This window comes from Camelus bactrianus, chromosome 27, assembly GCF_048773025.1.
Source record: "Camelus bactrianus isolate YW-2024 breed Bactrian camel chromosome 27, ASM4877302v1, whole genome shotgun sequence".
NCBI lineage: Eukaryota > Metazoa > Chordata > Mammalia > Artiodactyla > Camelidae > Camelus > Camelus bactrianus.
Genome location: NC_133565.1, coordinates 10,292,025 through 10,311,456, shown reverse-complemented (window position 1 = coordinate 10,311,456; position 19,432 = coordinate 10,292,025). Strand labels below are relative to the sequence as shown.

The following is a 19,432-nucleotide window of genomic DNA, read 5'->3' as shown; positions in this document are numbered from 1 at the left end:
TATATTACATTGTCTATTTTTTACATTTGTTTTTTAATTCTTTATTTGTTTAACAATAAAGTACTGTTTGAACATGATAAATTAGCCTTTAGTATCCTCTGCCAGTATTAGTTTTGCATGCTTATAGAAGATACATGACAGAATTGACAAATCAACTGGCAAAGGCATAACACAGATTTAGTACATATTCTTGGGGTTATGACCTCACTATTACAAATGTCAGCTGTCATAGTGAGCATGACTTTAAAGATCAGCTTCAAAACAAGATAAGATGTAGTTATGCTTGCAAAATTTGGGACTATGAAAATCCTATCAAAGAGTAGCCATTGCAGCTTTAAGAGGACAAGATACTAGAAATACACAGGGCTAGCAGATAATAGATTTACATACCAGAAGGGAGGAGAAATGTCATTAACACCAGGATATTTAGTTGATTCACCAGAAAGGCTGTGGCTAACAATAAAGACGTACTCCAGATTCCTTTAAATAAAGCTTAAACCATATAATGACAAGATCAAGGGAGATCACCAAAAAATTAACTATTTACTGTAAGAAAGCATTCAATATTATTTTTTAAAAAGATAACAAAACAGAAAAGGTAACATAGTCCATACTGTTTAGAATGCGTCATCCACAATGCAGTACTATATATTTACTATACAGTAAAATATTATTAGACTTTCTAAGAAGAAGGTAATGGGTAATGACCCATTATCAAGAAAAAAAAAAGTCAATATCAAAATGCAACTCTGATGTTGAATCAGCAGACATGGGCCTTAAAGAGCTATTATAACAGATGTTCAAGGATTTAAAAGAAAATACAATCTTAACGAATGAACAGATGATAATCTCAGCAGATAAAGTATATTTAAAAAGGAATTTATAGAATAAAATGTATAATAGTCAAGTTGAAAATAAAACACTAAGTGATCTTAACAACAGATTGCAGATAGCATGAAAAAAAATCTTGTATAATTGGAGATCATCATATGAAATTTACCTAATCTGAAAAGTGAAGGGTAAAAAAGATTTAATAGAATGAACAGAGCCTCAGTGATCTGTGGGACAATATAAAGATGTATAAAATAATTGTAACTGGTGTTCCAAAACAAAAAGAGAAAAAATGAGGTAAAAAGTTGTGAAGAAATTAGGTTAAAATCCCCAAATTCAGTGAAAAATACCTATTTAAGACCCCATAGACATAATGTGGTCACCACATTAAAAATTGGTTATATTGGACATTTATTGCAAAATCTTTTTTTAAATAAAAATACACTGCCATTGGTATAGACTTTTCAGGTTTACAATGCTTTTTTACATAAAGCATCACAACTTTCCCACTTACAATAAGGAGAGGATGGCACTCTGTTTTCACTGTGCCGATTAAAGAAACTGATACAAAGAAAGTAAGTGACTTGATATGTCCAGATGCTGAGAAGGCCCAGAACAAAGCTGAAGGCTTTGACTTCCAGGTCAATATCTTCTACACCTGGCCAAGCTGTTCATGCTGTGCTCTTTGACTCACTCTACAACTGGTCTTTGCTGATTTCCAGGCCAGGGAGGCACACGAAACAAGAGCTCTGATGCTGCCACAAAGGTGGGAACCAATGGTCATCCATCTGTCATGGCTGCCTGATCCCTGAGCAGTACTGCTAGACAGACACTTTATAGCATCCCCAGTGAACCACAGAGGTGGGAGTGTCACAGCCTGTGATTCTGGGATGCGTGTTACAAGCCCACCTGTCTGACAGCTCCAGCAGGTTCTAACTTCCTAGGAGCTCATCTAGGGGAAAGTCAGCCTTAACTTGTTTCACATGAGAATCATTGAATCATACTCGCCTTCATTTTAGTAGACTCCATTCCTTTTTTCATTTGTTTTTCCTTCTAAACTATCCGTCACATGTGCATCTCTTGCCTAAATATTTTCCACAGTCTTTGATTAAGTCTTTAGTGGTGACCCACATGTATAAAATAAAGTCAGATCAATACTGGGTATGATTAGTTAACTAATTAGTCAATGAATCAATGAACTCCATACGAAGTATTTATTGAAATGCCCTAAATGCTAGGCACAATGCTAGATAACAGGCAAGCAAAGATGAGCACGATATAGTTTGCTCTTAAAGGAGAGAGTTCAGGGAGAGAAACTGTAAAGACATAGGGAATTCACTGTGATAATGCAAAAAAATTAGGAACACGGCAGGTACAGAGATCGTGAAGACGTGTGTGTTACCAGCTCTGCCTGGGTTGCTAGAAGCAGTCTTGCCTCAGAAAAAGTGGTATCTCAGCTAGGCCTTGAAGACGGGAGTTTACAAATTGCACAGAGGAGGAGAAGTGAGAGTGGACACGGTTTATCCGGGCAGAAGGAAAGTGTGAGGTGAGGAACAGACGGAAATTATTGGAGATGGCAAACTGTATTTTCATTAAAAATATTTAAAAAGACAAAGTGTCAAACAATAAGAGAATTACTGAATAAATAGAAAGATCCAGGTATTTTAATGTTATTGTGAAGACTATGGTAAATTTTTATGGAAATGTTGCTTATAAAATTATATAGACATTAATTACAATTATAAGTATTATTACATTGATGCAATATCAAATGTTCACATTAAAAAAAACAACAACACTGTGTCGGAGTGGAGGAATTCTGTGTGGCTCCTTTTACACCTTGGTACCTGTCCCCCGTGCAGGCATCACCACAGTGCTGACCATGACCACGCTCAGCACCATAGCCAGGAAGTCCTTGCCCCGCGTCTCCTACGTGACCGCCATGGACCTCTTTGTGACCGTGTGCTTCTTGTTCGTCTTTGCTGCTCTGATGGAGTATGCTACCCTCAACTACTATTCAAGCTGTAGAAAACCAACTACCACCAGGAAAAAAACATCGGTGAGGTTCAGCAGCAAAGATTTTCTGGGAAGTTAGGGGGAAGATAGTTCGAGGTAAACAATTCTTATTTGTAAGGATCTTATATAAAGTAATGTAAATAGTTAATTTAACAAGACTTGGAAAAAAACAAAAACCAACAAGACAGGTGTTCTGACGACAGGAATGTGACCCGCAGACACTCTCCAGCTTCCCCTACCGGCAGCATTGATTGATGTAATTAATCATATCTTAAAGATTACTCTTTACCAGGGTGATCTGTCATGCAGATTTCCATAGATGTCTTCTAATTACTTTTTTTGCTTTTCTTGTAGTTATTACATCCAGATTCCTCAAGATGGATTCATGAAAGAATAAGCCTACAAGCCCCTTCCGTAAGTATAGCACTGCAAGTGCAAATAGTTCTGAAAACTCTGAAAAAACTAAGATATTATTGTTTATGCATGTACATATTGAAGACCAATGAATAATGCATGTACTTCAAAACTTTACTTTTTGTTTGAATGTTCAAATTAGAAAATTTGGAAAGTAAAGGAAAAAATAATCACCACTTCTACCCAGGGGTTAGTGTATAGCAGACATATTTCTGTAACTGAGGAATAGGTTAGAAATAGGTTTCTGAGCAGAGTATTAATTTATAGGATCATTTTAATGATCGATTGCCTCACATGTTCATGACTGATGCACGGTCTTGGCTGGGCACCGGGCTAATTCACACCTTTTCACTTTTAAATATATTTTTATCACTACAGTTTCGTACATACTTGTGACTATTTACTTGAATTCCTAGAAGCAGAATGGCTGGGCCAAAGAGTTGCATGATCTTTGCCAAATCACATTCCACCACCTTTGTTAGCAGGATGGGTCACGTGCCTCTCAGAACTCACTCTGCATCTGGCTACAGAAAAACAGCTCCGGCAAACTGTTCCCATTGCCATTTCTCTGATTATCAATAGTTTAATATTTTTCATTTGTTTATTTTTGATTTTCATTCATTTTCATGAATTGCTTTTTGTCTATTAGCCTTTTATTAAAGTTTTTATACAACTTTGATAGTTGTTTTAAAGTGACATCTGCCAGTTATAAGTTATGTGATTGTATTTTATATAATACAAAGCTTGTATAGTCACATATAGAATATATTAGGAATATTAATCTGGCATTTGTTACGCAGTTGTTTTTTTTTTACTGAAGTACATACAATCAGTTACAATGCGTTAATTTCTGGTGTGCAGCATAATGTCCCAGTCATGCATATACATACATATATTCATCTTCATATTCTTTTTCACTATAGGTTATTATAAGATATTGAATATAGTTCCCTGTGCTGTACAGAAGAAACTTTTTAAAAATCTATTTTCATATATAGTAGCTAATACTTGCAAATCTCAAGCTCCCAAATTTATCCCTTCCCACCCCCTTTCCCCAGTAACCATAAGATTATTTACTAAGTCTGTGAGTCTGTTTCTATTCTGTGAATGAGTTCATAGTGTCTTTTTTGTCTTTCTTTAGATTCCACATATGAGTGATATCATATGGCATTTTTCTTTCTCCTTCTGGCTTATTTCACCTAGAATGATGATCTCTATGTAGTATTTATTACAGTTTTCATTAGCAATGCTGTCGCTGCAATTTCTTGTGCCTTTTCCCCCATACAGTGTTTTCAGTCTCCTGATGTTAAAATCTATTAACCTTTCCTTCTGTGGTATCTGTCTCTTGTGTTCTGCTTGCAAATTTCCTCTCCACCCTCAGAATGATATAACACCCTCCTCCGACTTTCTTTCTGTTCTGTTTGACACTATATTCTAAGTGTCTTCATGTATCTACTCATTTAATCCTCACAACAACCCACTCTACAGACTAGGACACTGAGATGTGGGAAAATTAAGCCCTGTAAATATTGACCAAGGTTTCACAATCTAAAAAAAATTGTAACATTTAATTATTAAAGTACCTGAATTTTTAGTATGTGGCTCGATGTAAGTATCAATTGAAAAACTGAGAAACATATTTTTAGATCAATGATGTGAACTCTCCCTTAAGAAGGTTCTACTATATGACAATTTTTACATGTAGTTATTTGTATTCCTTTATAAGCATCAATTCACAAGTTGCACAAACTGGATGTTTTGTGCCCACCTATACACCACAGGTGGTTTTCTGACCACTAGTCAGCACCCTATGTCTAGGGGATTTCAGCCTGTTTTCATTAGGAGGCTGCGTAGCTATCTGCAGTCTACAAGTGTGCATCGTGGTAGTTCTGACAGAAGGTGAGTGGTGAAGCCATTTTTACAGCTGTGGGAAGCCACAGTGAACACACAGATTTTGCCAACAAATGCTGCCTCATAGCAATGGGTAATGGGAAGGGGTGGGAGTGGGGACGCTGAATGTCAAGTCAGAAAGAACAGCTGAGGCCCAGAGAGCACATTGTCACACACAGCCGGAGGGCCGGGAGTGGAGGAAGAAATAGGGACACCTTTGGTACAGAAATGATGCTGTCAAAAGAAATAGAGAATCTTTTAACGTAGAGAAAAAAGAAATAGCCATAAAACTCGAAGAGGTTTTTTTGTTTGTTTTTTTAAAGCAGGAAAGTTTAATGACCCCGAGGAAAGTACATAGAAAAACAGTTCCCAGAGATGAGGGCTCCAGGCTGGGTGGAAAGACACAGGCTGAGACGTCCTCAACACGAGACACAGAGCCAGGGGGGTTTTCCACTGCTGGGTAATTGTTAGTGTCTTCAGCTCTGTCCTGAGAGATGCACGGTGTTCGCTTCGTCAAGGGGCCACTCTCCCCAACGGGGAAAAGCCGACAGGGGCAGGGGCCCGCCTCTGCCAGTGCTCCTGTGCTGCTCTGGGGCCGGTTGTCCAGTCACCTCTGTGTCTCGATTTCCTAACCCGTGAAATGCAAGGCTAATCCGCTCCAAGCGTGCAGGGGGGCCTGCCGCCCAGGGAGCGCAGAGGTCCAAGGAGGTCCCAGGGCTGCATCACACAAGTGAGCAGGCAGGAGGGAGGCAGAGACCCAACTGGGCCGCAGATGGCCCCTCCGGAGACCCGTTCATGAAAACCCCCATTCTGGACACAGTTTGAAGTTTTCTTGACGAATGAGAGGAACGCATTTAACATGCATAACATACTCCAGCAATTTAATATATGGTTGTTTAGGGCGCTTAACATCTTAAGTTTTATTTCAATGTTGTAAAATGGAATTAGTGTCATTTCAAAACAGTGAGCTAGAAAGAGATAAATAGAGGCTCTTAATACGTGTTTCAGTGGTCATGGGTGTTTAGTGCCCTAAATAAAGAAGTCAAGTGGAGCCTTCTCTTGCCCCAGAAACCCTGTGCTTCTTAGCCTACATCCTTCTTGGTCATCCTTTAAATCCAGAGTGAGCTGTTTCCGCCCTTGCAGAGGCTTCTGGTGCCCACTCTGAGTCCGTCCCTTCTTCTGGGCCTGCCCTGCCTGTGATGGCTGGGTTTCTCCCCTGTGTGATGCTACACAGGTACAGAGGGGTGAAGAAATGAGAGGAGGACTAGATGGCTGAACACTGTCAAAACACGCATGCGAGCCTTATTCAATAAAAGCAGGTGTTTCCAATTGGAGATCGTCAGGAAGGTATAAATTCCTCAAATGCAATAGTCGAGTCAGGAGTCTGCTTTTTTTCAGCAAGCCTCCAGGTGACTTTTACACCCACTCAGGTTGAAGAATCAGTAGCCTGGAGGACATGTGTCCACATTAGAGCCTGAGGGACAGCAAAGCTTTTGTGTCGCCCGTTGCCCAGAATTGTAGGGGAACGGGGACAGCTGCACCAGGGTGCCCCGACTGGCCACTGGCATGTGCAGAGGGGCCCAGGACATCCTGATTTAGGTCGGTCCTCACACACAGACACTGCTCGATTAAAAGGACGCCCCAAAAGGCTACCAACGGTGACACTGACTGCCCTGCACTTCTGCTGCTCCCCTCTGGCTTGACTCCACGTATCTGTGTACGTATTCAATCAAACCAACATCCAGAAGCGGAAGGAAAGAGCACCACCTTTCCTTGTGATAATAGTTTTTGATTAAAAAAAATAAGAAGTATTCGTGGTGGTTTCTAGTGAATTCTGAAAGGCGTCTTTCCCTGCAGTGGGCAAAGGACCTAGCCAGCCAGCCAGCCAGCTGAGGGCGCACGTGCCTCTGTAGCCCCTGATTTTGGTGTCCACCGTTCCCACTGGCACCCCTCACACCCTCAGTTCCTGCAGCACAGATATAGTTAGAGCAGAAAGACAGCTACGGTTTTCAGTTTTGATGAATTACTCAGTCCAATTTAGATATTTCTCCTCTTAACAGACTTCAGGTTAGTATATAGTTCGTAGTTCTGTGGAAGAGCCCTGCAGCCACCTGAAGAACTGATGTCTATTTGAAGGCATTTCTCAAGGTTAAAAACGATTCTTTTCATTTATGAGTGACTATAAGTTGTCCCCCCGCCATTTATCTGCCCCACATTGACTTTCTCACATCAGGAGGAGAGCATGTGAAGTAGAAAAACAAAACATTCCAATTGTACACAATTTTTGGCTCTGTGTCTTGAGATGACAAGCAATGTCTCAAAGCCCACACATTGTTTTCCCTGAATTACAGGCAACAAGAAGATTCTCCCATCATTCCTATACATCATGTTTTTCTTTTTACTGTTTACTAATTAGGAAAAAAGAAATTTCTCTCTCTACACTTTGGTATATGTATTGTTTAACTTTTAAGGAATTATATACATAACATGTATGTATGTACGCCAAATCAGCAGAGAAGTCAGCAGAACGGGAACTTGAAATGGCTGTTACACGTTTAAAGCCTCCCTTACCAGTAATCCAAGAAATACAAGTTTTGGAAACTGCAGTGTAGCTTTTTTGGCATTCGATTTGCAAAGATTGAACCGGTAGATTGAACCTTCCAGAGCAGGAGCGTGTGGCGGAGGGGCATGGCATCGCCCTCTTGGTCCAGGGAACGGACATAACCTGTGCCCACTGCTTGATTCGCCCGGGCTGTTTGTGTTGTGTTTCATGAGGATTTTTCTGTTCTTGTTGCTGGCAGAACTACTCTCTCCTTGACATGCGGCCACCGCCACCTGCAGTGGTCACTCTGAACAGTTCCATGTACTGGCAAGAATTTGAAGATACCTGTGTCTACGAGTGTCTGGACGGCAAAGACTGTCAGAGCTTCTTCTGCTGCTATGAAGAATGCAAGTCAGGATCCTGGAGAAAAGGACGGATTCACATAGACATCTTGGAGCTGGACTCATATTCCCGGGTTTTCTTCCCCACTTCATTCCTGCTCTTCAACTTGGTCTATTGGGTGGGATACCTGTATCTCTGAATGCTCCTCCTAGTGATGAACGAAGAGTGTTAGGTTCCCCTCTTCATCTTTCACCCTCCCCAGACCAGTAGTCACCAACTGGAGTAGCAAGGAAAGACACTGCTCAGTGTATCTGAAGTTGTACATTACCTTTGAATAGCGCAGGAACACGTGGCAAATATTCCTGTTATGTATTTCAAACTCACACACACACATGTGTGCACGCACACACACACACACACACACACACACACACACACACACACACACACACACAAGTTAATTGAGTTTTAAAGAGATGTTCTTGTTACTCCCTTACTGAGTCTGTAGCTTGGTGATGATTATGAATGGTTTTGGATATTGGAAGCAGCTGCCAATGTTCCTTGCAAAGAAACCTGTGAAACATGCAAGCAGATGTCTGAGAAGCTCTCTCGGGCCCCGACCCCTCCTGCGTCTCTCCCTTGCAGCTCTCCACAGCACCGATGCCCACGTGTGGGGAGCCACCACTGGCCAAGACACACTCATGCTGGACCTCAGCGCCCAGGCAGCCTGAGCTCATTTGTGACTGCAGTGAGCTTCCACCCCGTTTCCTTTCTGTGGTCTCTTTCGCTCTGGCACCAAACCACCTTCATTAGTTGGCATTCCTTTATCTCATAGCCCCAACCTTGGCTGGGGAACGGTGTGTATGCTTCACCTACAATTGTTCAATTGAGGAAAAAGTCTGATATTCAAAATTCTCATATTGCTGAAGTCAAAGATGTTTATTATCTCTGAACATCAGAAGGTCGTTAACTTTATTCCAAATTATTGAAAGTTGCTGGTATTCAAGCTTTGGGTTCTTGGACGAGTTCACGTTGAGTTCAGCACTTCTCCTTAGGAGTTGTGCTTCTCCTAGACCAAGGTGTGACCCCAGAGCATATGCTCTTGTGGGCTCCAGGAGTATCTGCATCTTGCGAAGAAATGTACACAACATTCACAAGTCTTTGTTTTGCTGTTTTCCAGAGTATGAAAGAAATGTAGATAGAATTTTTAAATTTTTTTCTTAGTGAATATTAACTTTCAATTCAGATCAACTTTAGATGCAAAAAAATGAGTAATGGCTATCGTCAATGATATATTTTGATGAACAAAAATTATTTTATACTTTGAGATATGGATATGTAGCAAAATTCCAAAGAAAAAAATTCCTTAAAATTATTACTCTTTTGATATTTTTATAACACAAAGTCAACCTGCTTCTTGAAGTTAGTTCTTTGTTATAACTGGATGCTAGTATGTGCTTCACAAGACTCCCTGAGAAGCTTTCCGCCATCGATAAGAAAAGAAAAAGTCCTGCCAATAGGTTAACATATGCTTTGGCATCATTCAAAGTTTGGTACTAAAATTTTGGTACCAGAATCTCTGTGCTTCTCATCTTTCTCACCCAGAATATTGAATCTTTTATTGGAAACCATAAAATTTTATTTTAACTATGTATTGTACATACGATTATTACTCAGAAAAAAGATGAAACATTGTGCAGAAAAAGTATATGAAAGCACTCATTTCATACAACTCACTGAATGCAGACTAAACACAGAAGGGATGGGAGCGGAAGAGAGCAGAAAAGTTGAATTAGATGAGTGTTTATTTTTATGAACATCATTTCATATGAAGTGAATGCAGGTTTATTGATCTTTATCACCCAGTTTTCGAGGATTAAGTCTATAAAATATGAGACACTGAGTTTCTTCCTATCAGCTCTCTCCCTGCGTTTTGATTTGATAGTTGCTACAGAGGCCACAAGCCGATTGGCTTCTATTTAGAAAATCCAATTTAAAACACAAAATAACAATGAATATTTGTGGAGAAACAGGTCGAACCTAGTGGCCTAGATGACATTTCTGCTCTGTTGGAGAATTCCGCCTGCTAGCAACCTTGTCCTGTCACACATCATGCATCACCTCCTCCTGTCACGCATCACACCACAGGGAGAGGGTCTGGAGGTGCCCTGACCAACTCCCACCAGAGCGCTGAGCACCCAGGAAGGGACGCCCAAGCTTCTTCTTCTTCAAACACGATCCCCAACTTTATCATTTCTAACAATGTGAGGAATTTCAGTCTGTTATTTCTTTTTTTAAAAAGTTCTGGAGGAAACTTAATTTTCTAGTGGAATTCTTCTTGGGAGAAAAATAACCTAAAAGCATTTTTATGACATAGATTTAGTACAATTTACCTTTAAAACTTTTATAGATGTCTGTTGCTTCAGGGCCATTCAGTATTTGAGCATCACTGGCAACTCCAATGAAGTTATACGTATAGGATCATCTCTGTTTCCTGAATCCAGACATTCTCTTCTCCCCAGCCTCAGTTATTCTGCTGGTCTGAACACACTAGTTCATGGTCCTTTCCCATGAAAGAAAATATTCACCTCAAGAGAATCTAATAGTTGTTCACTCATAGAGCATAAAACGGAGTTCTGCACATAGAGAAATCTGTCCACTGTGGGGATCTCACTTAACAAGAACTCAGACGTCCCCTGAGAACCGGCCAATGCCTGTTTTGTCTGCAGTCTTGCCTATTCAAGTCATCTTGTCGATCTCAGCTTCAGAGATGAGCCTTTTCCGTCTACAGTAAAGGAAAGTGTCATGCACCTTTTGCAGGTACAGAGCCCAGGGGCACACTTGTTCAGTATGTATGAGTTTATTTCCTGGAGGAAGAGGGTGGACACTGGGAGAGTGTGAGGGAAATGCATCCCACTTTAATCAAAGGGCTCTCAGCAACGTGCTCGGTTAGTCGGGCATGCACGCGGAGCGTAGTGCCAGGCTGTTCTGTACAGATGCGGCACCTCGCCGCTCCAGCTGCGTTGCAGTTAGAATGGGGAATGAGCGTCGGTGGCTGTATGGCAGCTGTGGAGAAGTTGTCTGAGTCACCTGCATTCCAAAAGTGCTGCCGCGTCCTTCACTCTTACAAACACTAAGTTGAGGAGATGACTGTTCCACATTTTGACAAGAATTTCTAATTTCTGACCACCATGGATTGTGCTTGCAAACGTGACTGTCTCTCTTTGAAGCTGCATCTGGCCTGAGAGGGAGAGAAAAGACATTTCACACTAACTGAATTAGAGCAAAATGCCTCTTCAGAGCTTAGAAAGTTTCAGTTTCTGCAAAGTCTCAACACAGACCAGAACAGAGACTCTCAGACACAGAACTGAGAACGACAATGTTACTATAATTTACTCTGAACCCAGCCAATACTGCCCCTAATTTACCCAACATATGCCTTAAAACAATACATAAAGCTCAAATCATACACGTCTTGTAGATTTCTCATTTCCTGTGATCACCTGTATTTCCTGCCAGGTTTTATGCATCGTTTATAAATAGATGGAGAAAGGATTTCTTTACATGCCCAACAGTCTTACCCTTAATTGTATTATAAAGTCAGTTAAGAGCTCAGTTTTTGCAGATTCTTCAATTGAGGAAATGCTTGTCCTTTATGGCAAAACATTTTCAGGCTACATTTAGAAAACTGGGGCAAATCTAAGTCAGTGACACAGTGCTGTGATCAGTGCTTGTGATGGGATGTTAGTGTTCACACAGAACCTTCACACCAAGTCTTTTTGCCTGGTCAGAGCTCTCTGCGGTAAAAGTGTTTAGGCCTTTTTTTTTTTTTTTCCTGCTTTGCAAAATACCACACTCTGGAAGCAAAGGTGGGTAATCAACACTCCATTTTGCATTGATGCATACTCGCCACGACAGGGCACTCTTTGTCTAAAGGGCTAGAACACAAGAGAAACAAAACCTCATCTTTGGTTATTTTTACCTTGGCTGCCAATAACTGAAAACGTTCTGTGATTTCCTTTGCTGACTTGAAGAACTCTAACTCTTCTCCAGCCACTACACTTATCATTATCCCAGATCAGTGCTCTCAAGATACAAAGCATTTCTCTCCATGATCTTGCAACTGTCCCGAGTGCTTCTTCTGAAAGTTTATATACATATATACACATGGAATTTCATCTTCAATTTCTGTAAAAAGAAAAAAAGTGAATGACTTGGGATGAGCGATTGCATGTAAATATGCCTTGAAATGTTTACTACTAGACATAGACTTCAGAACACCAACACTTTAAAAATACTCGGAAAGGTGTCTGTAATTAAGAGTGAAAGGACCAGACTGTGAACACACCATAAATGTGAAGGTTACAATTTACTGTTGAAGCCCTCTTCAAATTGCCCCAAATTGAGAAAGTGTATAATCTGTACATGTTTCTTTTTCTTAAATTTGCTTGTAGGAAATCTTCAGTTCACACAGTTTAGCAGTATCACATCCAAAGAACCAAAAAATAACAGTTCAGACTAAATGACAGACACTCTTTCAAATTTCTGTTGACTTACATTTACTATAAAAAGAGGTTCCTGTCATTATGGGGAGAAAACATGTATGTGTTGAGATAATAGGAAAATAACTCAGCCATTCATATCTGGAAAAATAAAATCTTGGCTTTCTGAAAAAGTCTCTGATAGTCTTGAAGACTAGACTTTAGGGCATTTCCACTTCTTTTAAATTTTCTTGTGATTGCAAGCCGGCGACTCCCAGATATACGCCTAGTCTAGATCTATTAAGGTCAAAAGGAAGATGTTTCCTATTTTTTTTCCATAATGCTTATTACTCTGCTCACGGAAAAACTAAATGTTAGACTAGTTTATATCAATTCTAAGAAATTAATTGAACAATCACAAACAAGTTTTCAACATTTTGAGTTAACCAAGTGGGTTTTAATAATTGTATTATATAGGAACATGGGCTCAAAAATAATTAAGATACAAAAAACAGGAGCAAGCCCACATGCACAGGCACGCTTCGCACACACAAAGCAAACACCACTTGGATGTAGCATGTAGATAACGGGAGGGAAATGTAAATTTGTTTGGCTTAAATTATTCAGAATCACCTACCTCTACCACTTTACTTTTTGAGTTTGTAAACGCCACACCAAGTTTTCCAGCCCAGCGGGCTGCTCCGCAATGTGAGGGTGATGATGGTTCCTGCGGGGAGGGAGGGCCTCCTGTATCTGCTGAGCAGTTTACACTGATCAGGTCGGAGAGAACAGTGAAGGCTGGGTGCCAGTGATGACACCCCCCGGCCTGAGAAGGTGGCAGCTCTGTTTTTCTCTTTTCTAGTTACTTGAAATTCTTTATTTTTCCCACTGATCACTTTTTCACAAAAGTATTAAAGTTCCCATTTTCTACTTAAAAAGTAGATTCTTAACTCGCTGTCAGACTGATTTTCAGGACCCAGTGATGAGCGCTTTGATTTGGTGAGTTCTTATTACAACAGGTTTTTACCTTGTACTATTCACGTTTGTAACAGGAAGGATTTAGAATGTCGGTTTTGTCAACTGACAGGTGGCAATCCCCGCCCCCAACACACAGAGCAGCACTCCAGTCGCTCTGGTGCGGAGGCCAGGCCACCCGTCACCTCTCTGGCTGTGGCAGTTCCAGTCAGCCCGTCCGCCAGTCGGCTCACCCGCCCCTTTCACCGAGTCCATGCACTGCTCAGAGCAGTGTGGCCCTGGAAGCCACAGAGAGATAAAAAAAAGAAAAAACGCATTCTGGAGTGACTTTCAATGTAACTGAAAGATAAGTAATGACAGAAAATCCGCATGGCTTGCTGATGCAATTTTCAACTTGGCAGCAGGACAGATAGGGTCTTAGAAGAAATGAATTATGTTACGTCACCATCATCACTGTCATCACTGTCATCATTATCTGTGTCCTTTTCCTGCTCCCATACTAGTCTTTAGCTATTGATGCAACACAGAGGTTTAATGTCTTTTCCAAACCATAACAAACTTAGAAGTTAAGAAAGAAAATGGAAAAGTTTCGTTTCAGTTTAAATATTAAATACTTAGATCATAGTTCAAAATTTTGCTTGCCTAAAACATTCCCAGAACTGCTCTTTGCCTCAGAAGTTTGGTCTGTCTACCCTGTCGTGATCAGAATTTGAAATTATTCTTTAAAGAGTAATTCACCTGATTGCTTCCTGGTTGCTTGTGGGTTTTTTGTTTGTTTGTTTGTTGTTTCTAGCACTTGGCATTTTTATTCCTTCTCATGGAGTTAACATTTAATTTTGACTAAGAACTATCTCATTTCCCTAAAATGAATGCTTCTGTGCACACCACACCTCAGATTTTGTTAGCCCAAAAGGACAATCAATACACTTCTTATACAATTTGGGTCTCGGCTTTGATTCCTTCCAATATATCTTGAGATCTTTACTTCTGGATAGAAATAGACGCAGGTGAAACATGCTGATGAATTTTCAGTGTTTACTATTAGACTAGCTGTTTATAATAACTCTATTAAAACATTAAAAAAAGTTTGAATCATTCTTGACCTTCAAAATGACTAATTTTGTTCTAGTAAACAATGTTTACCTGCAAATGTGTAGAACTACATGGTATGTTTTTCTTTATAAGCAGCTCCTGGACGAAATGAAAGATTCATTCTTCATGAGCGCATTTTCTGTGGCAGATTCTGAGAGTAAACGTTTGCAGGAATTGGGCCTGGGTTGTCTTGTGAGGAGCGAGGCGCCATCTTGTGTTTAGACGCAGTGATGTGTGTATTTGTGTCCCTGTGTACAGTGGTAAAACTGGAACGATCTATTAGCGTGTGTATTACTCTACCTACCACCCCAAATGTAGTTGAAAAAAGTAGAAAGGAGCAGAGTTTCCTAATGATAGCATATTAGCTTCCTAAGCTTCTTGTTAAGGAAAAAAAGAGGGAGAGAGAGACAGATAGACAGAAGGACTGACAATCTTTATATTCCTTGAAAATGTGGGACTACTTTCTTTCTTTAAAAAGAAAATCAAGTTTAAATACTTGATCAGAAGTTGTTCTGGAGTCCAAACCAGCCTGCCTCCCGCTGAGAGCATCAGATCACCATGTTTTTACTAGGGTGCACCTGAGCGACTCCTTGGTCATTTGAGCACCGCCGTCTATTTTAATTGATAAACCAAAAGTAGTTTTCAAGATGTGGTGGCAAATAGCTATTGTCACACTTGTTTGCAATGTGAGAAGGTACCTGGGCTGATGCGACCTGTCAGAGTTTGCCATAGTGCGTGCATGATCTCTTTTTGAAGCTTGTGCAGAAAGGAAAACAGTCAGGGGCCGTAGGAGACACCCGAGGCAGAAAGGGAGAGCAGAGATGCGGGTCTGCTTTCCGCCTGGATAGAAGCCTTTCTGCCTGTGGTTCATCTCATCCAAGTGGGAGAAAGGTAGAGGGAATTCAGAATCTGAGAGCATCTTGGAATCTGCTCTGAGCACACAGTGAAGAGGAGCCTGGCGCAGAGAGGAGACCCGCCCTGCCCAAGGCCATGCACTGGTCCGTCTCCAGGCAAGTGGACTGAGGACCAGGCCAGGGTCCCCATCCTCATCACGTGGCCTCCAATAGCCCCTGGTCTGCTGTCGCCCCACGAGGGCCTGGAGGCCCTGGCTCTGGGTCTGAGGTCCCGCCATCCTCCTCCTCCCTGTCAAAGACATGACTCCTTGCTGGCCGTGCCGCTCGTGGTGTCCTAGTGAAAAGCGGGCACACTTGCGCCCAACGTGCCTTGGTGACACGGGCAGCGCCGCGCCCCGCTCCGCCGGTCTGGTCCCCGCTGGGCCCTGCCCAGGACGGGCCAGGCCGTTCTCTGTATTTGTATTTGTATTCTTACGTTTGTACTTCTAATACAAATAAATGCACATGTTGTCAGAAATATCAGAGCCAGGAGTCTTTCTGGTTTTGGGTGGCCAAACAGAAGGTCAGGGAAAGGGGTAGGTAAGACCTCTGTGGTTCACACTGGGGGACCTCGCCCACCAGAGGGGCTGTAACACCAACTGCCCATCTCAGAGCCTCGTGCCTGCACTAGGCTTGCGCAGAGGCAGCTTCTGCAAATGTTGGGAAAGGGGGAAAGTTGCAGGTAGCCTATGGCCACGGGATGTGCCCTCCTCCTCCTCTTCTGCTAGAGCCCATAAACAGAGTCCCTCTCAAGCACCCCCCTCCCTGCCAGAGCAGCACAGCCCGCTCCAGCCAAGTCAGGGAGGCAGGGACAGTCCTGAGGGCCCCACGTGCAGTTCAGGTGAGGATTAAATAGTGTGGGCAGGGTTCTGGGCTCCTGCCCCTACACCATCCATGCGTCGGGGAGACGTGGCTACCCCCAAAGTCTGAAGAGTGGCTGGCTAGTAGAGCAGGCTCTGCAGCCCCACACTAGGTAAAAGTGTGCCTTTGCAAACGTGACCCCGAACCAATGGCAACGGCTACCGCCAAGGGCAGGCAGACTTTCTACTCTGCTTTTGTCAACTTGAACTGAGCCCATTTACTGTCCCCTAATTGATCCTAGTATTTACAATTATGTTTACAACCTCATGAAAAATTAAAGTAACTCTTAACTGATCAATGGTGAGAGTATTGAAAGGAAAACTGGCCTGTTCTTACTCGGCAAATGTTCCAAGGCTTTGGAAACACTCGCAGTGCTTACGTATCTGCAAGTACTGACCTGTTGAAGCAGGCTTGCTTCTTCTCTTGTTACTGGTTACTGTTTTGCATTCCACGTTTCTCAAAATACTTCAGCTTTTGCATCTTTATGCCATATGTTTATAATGATAAGATAATTACAAGAGGTCTGAATTCTTGTCTAAATTGCATGCTAACAAATACTTTATAAAGAATTTTCCCAGTATGAGTTTTCTTTTTTATTATTATTTTATTGAGGTATAGTCAGTTTACAATGTTGCATCAATTTCTGATGTGCAGCACTATTCTTCAGTTACACATGAACATACATACATTCATTTTCATGTTCTTTTTCACCGTGAGCTACTACAAGATATTGAATATATTTCCCTGTGCTATACAGTTTAAACTTGTTTATCTATTTTATATACACCAGTCAGTGTCTGCAAATCTCAACCTCCCAGTATGTCCCTTCCCACCCCCCTCCCCTCTGGCAACCACAAGTCTGTATTCTATGTCTGTGAGTCTGTTTCTGTTTCACATAGAATGTCATTTGTCTTTTGGGGGGGGATTCCACATATGAGTGATCTCATATGGTATTTTTCTTTCTCTTTCTGGCTTACTTCACTTAGAATGACATTCTCCAGGACATCCATGTTACTGCAAATGGCATTATGTTGTCGGTTTTTATGGCTGAGTAGTATTCCATTGTAGAAATATACCACACTTCTTTATCCAGTCATCTGTCAATGGACATTTAGGCTGTTTCTATGTCTCGGTTATTGTGAATAGTGAACAGTGGGGTGCAGGTGTCTTTTTGAATTAGGGTTCCCTCTGGATCTATGCTCAGGAGTGGGATTGCTGGGTCATGCAGTAACTCTGTTTTTAGTCTTCTGAGGACTCTCCGTTTGGTATGAGTTTTCTGATGTGAGCTGCAGGGGAAGGACATCCACTCTGACTTTAGAATTGGCTTTTCCTCCATGTGAAAACTTTCTTGCTCACCAGGAAAGAAGGGAACACTAAAAACCTCCTTCCTTCATCACACAGAGAGCTGCTTGTTTCAGTGCAGACCTTCTCACGGCCTGCAAGTGCTGCCCCCATGGGGGCTGGGGTTCCCGCACGTGCATCACGGGATTCCGTCTGCAGTGGCCACTACCTTGTGTGCCCCAAGAGGGCGCTCCTCCCAGTAAAGCTTGTGCTGCCTTCCTCACTGTGTCCGGGAAGAGGCTTACTCTGAGTTCTTTGTGTTCACTGAACCAGGAACTCTAAATGAAGGCTCTTCCACTACGATTGCAGGGCCAGGGGTTCTCTCCCCATGATTGTCCTGGTGGTCTAAGAAAGCAGATTCCCGGCTGAAGGCTCTACCTCACTGACTGCAGACATAGGGTATCTCTTCGTGAGTTTTCTGGTGCATGTAACCTTGTGAGCTGCATCTAGAGGCGTTCCCACTTCCATTGCACTTACAGGGCTTCTCACCAGTGTGAATTCTCACGTGGCCTTGAAGGTCCTGTCTTTGTCTAAATGTTTTTCCACACAGATGGTTTTCATATGATTTCTTTCCAGTGTAAATGAGTCCATGACTTTGAAGGAATGAAGTTTCACTGAACTCCCTTCTATAGTCATTCCAGACAGAGATTCTCTCCTATATATCTTCACAGATGTGAATTAAAGTTAGCCCGCTGTTGAAGTCTCTCACATTCATTACATTTTAAGGTTTCTCTCCAGTGTGACTTTTGGTGTATATAAATGCAAGGCTCCAGCTGAGTTATTTTCCACCTTCATGACATTTGTAAGGGTTTTCTCCAGGCTGAGTTCACGATGCTAAGTTTAGAGTGTTGACTAAAGCTTTGCCGCATTGATGAGATCTATATGGTTTCTCTGCAGTATAGTTAAGTTTATGCTAATTAAAAATGAACAATGGCCAAAGGCTCTTCCAGATTGGTGACAAGCATAGGGTTTTTCTCTTGTGTGAATTATTGGTGTATATAAAGGTGCGCACTCTAGTTGAATTATTTCCCACGTTCATAACATTTATAGGAGTTCTTTCCTGTGTGAGTTAATACATGTGGAGTTAAGTTAAACCTCACGTGCATTACATTTTAAGAATGCTTCTCCAGTGTGAAATCTCTGCCATAAAGAACGAAAGGAGAGATTGTTAAAAGGTTGCTGACACACGTGAATCACTTCACTTCTCTGCATATTAGTTCTGCCCTGCTCCTTCAATGATGGTCTCCTTTTAGAAACTCCCCATCTTAGTTCTGTTCCCACGCAGTTTTACTTTGCTGACTTCATTTGATTTTCTATTTTGTAGCTTCTCACCTGCATAAGTTTCTGATAAAGGTAAGAAACCATCCAGACACCAACTAGAAGATTAAAAGACAAAATTAGTAAAAATCATCTGTATCTACAATAAGCATTTAAGGAATACACAAGACAATTAAATATAAAATATGATATCAAAATAGTAATCATGAGTGGAGAAGAGTACAAATGCAGGGTATTTAAAATGGATGTGAAGTTAAGTAATCAATCACCTGAAGCAATCACATACATACATAGAATGCTGTACCAAAACCACATAATACCTGCAAACCAAAAATCTATAATTGATATTCACACAAAAAGAAAAAGAAATCTAAACATAACATAAAAGATAGTAACCAATATACAATATAAGAGGAAAAGGGAAAAAAAGACTTTAAAAATCCAAAACAATAAACAAAATGACAATAAGAACAAAC

The 19,432-nt window shown here is 41.3% G+C and overlaps 1 protein-coding gene across 1 annotated transcript in view; it reads left to right on the top strand.

The window, feature by feature from the left end:
- Nucleotides 1-15,919, top strand: part of GABRG3 (gamma-aminobutyric acid type A receptor subunit gamma3) — a 429,923-nt gene extending 414,004 nt beyond the window's left edge. Inside the window, exons 8-10 of the mRNA XM_074354051.1 lie at nt 2,694-2,890; nt 3,202-3,261; nt 7,953-15,919. Of these exons, the coding sequence (XP_074210152.1) occupies nt 2,694-2,890; nt 3,202-3,261; nt 7,953-8,234 (539 nt within the window). The 3' untranslated portion in view covers nt 8,235-15,919. The remainder of the gene's footprint in view (nt 1-2,693; nt 2,891-3,201; nt 3,262-7,952) is intronic.
- Nucleotides 15,920-19,432: the final 3,513 nt, after the last annotated feature.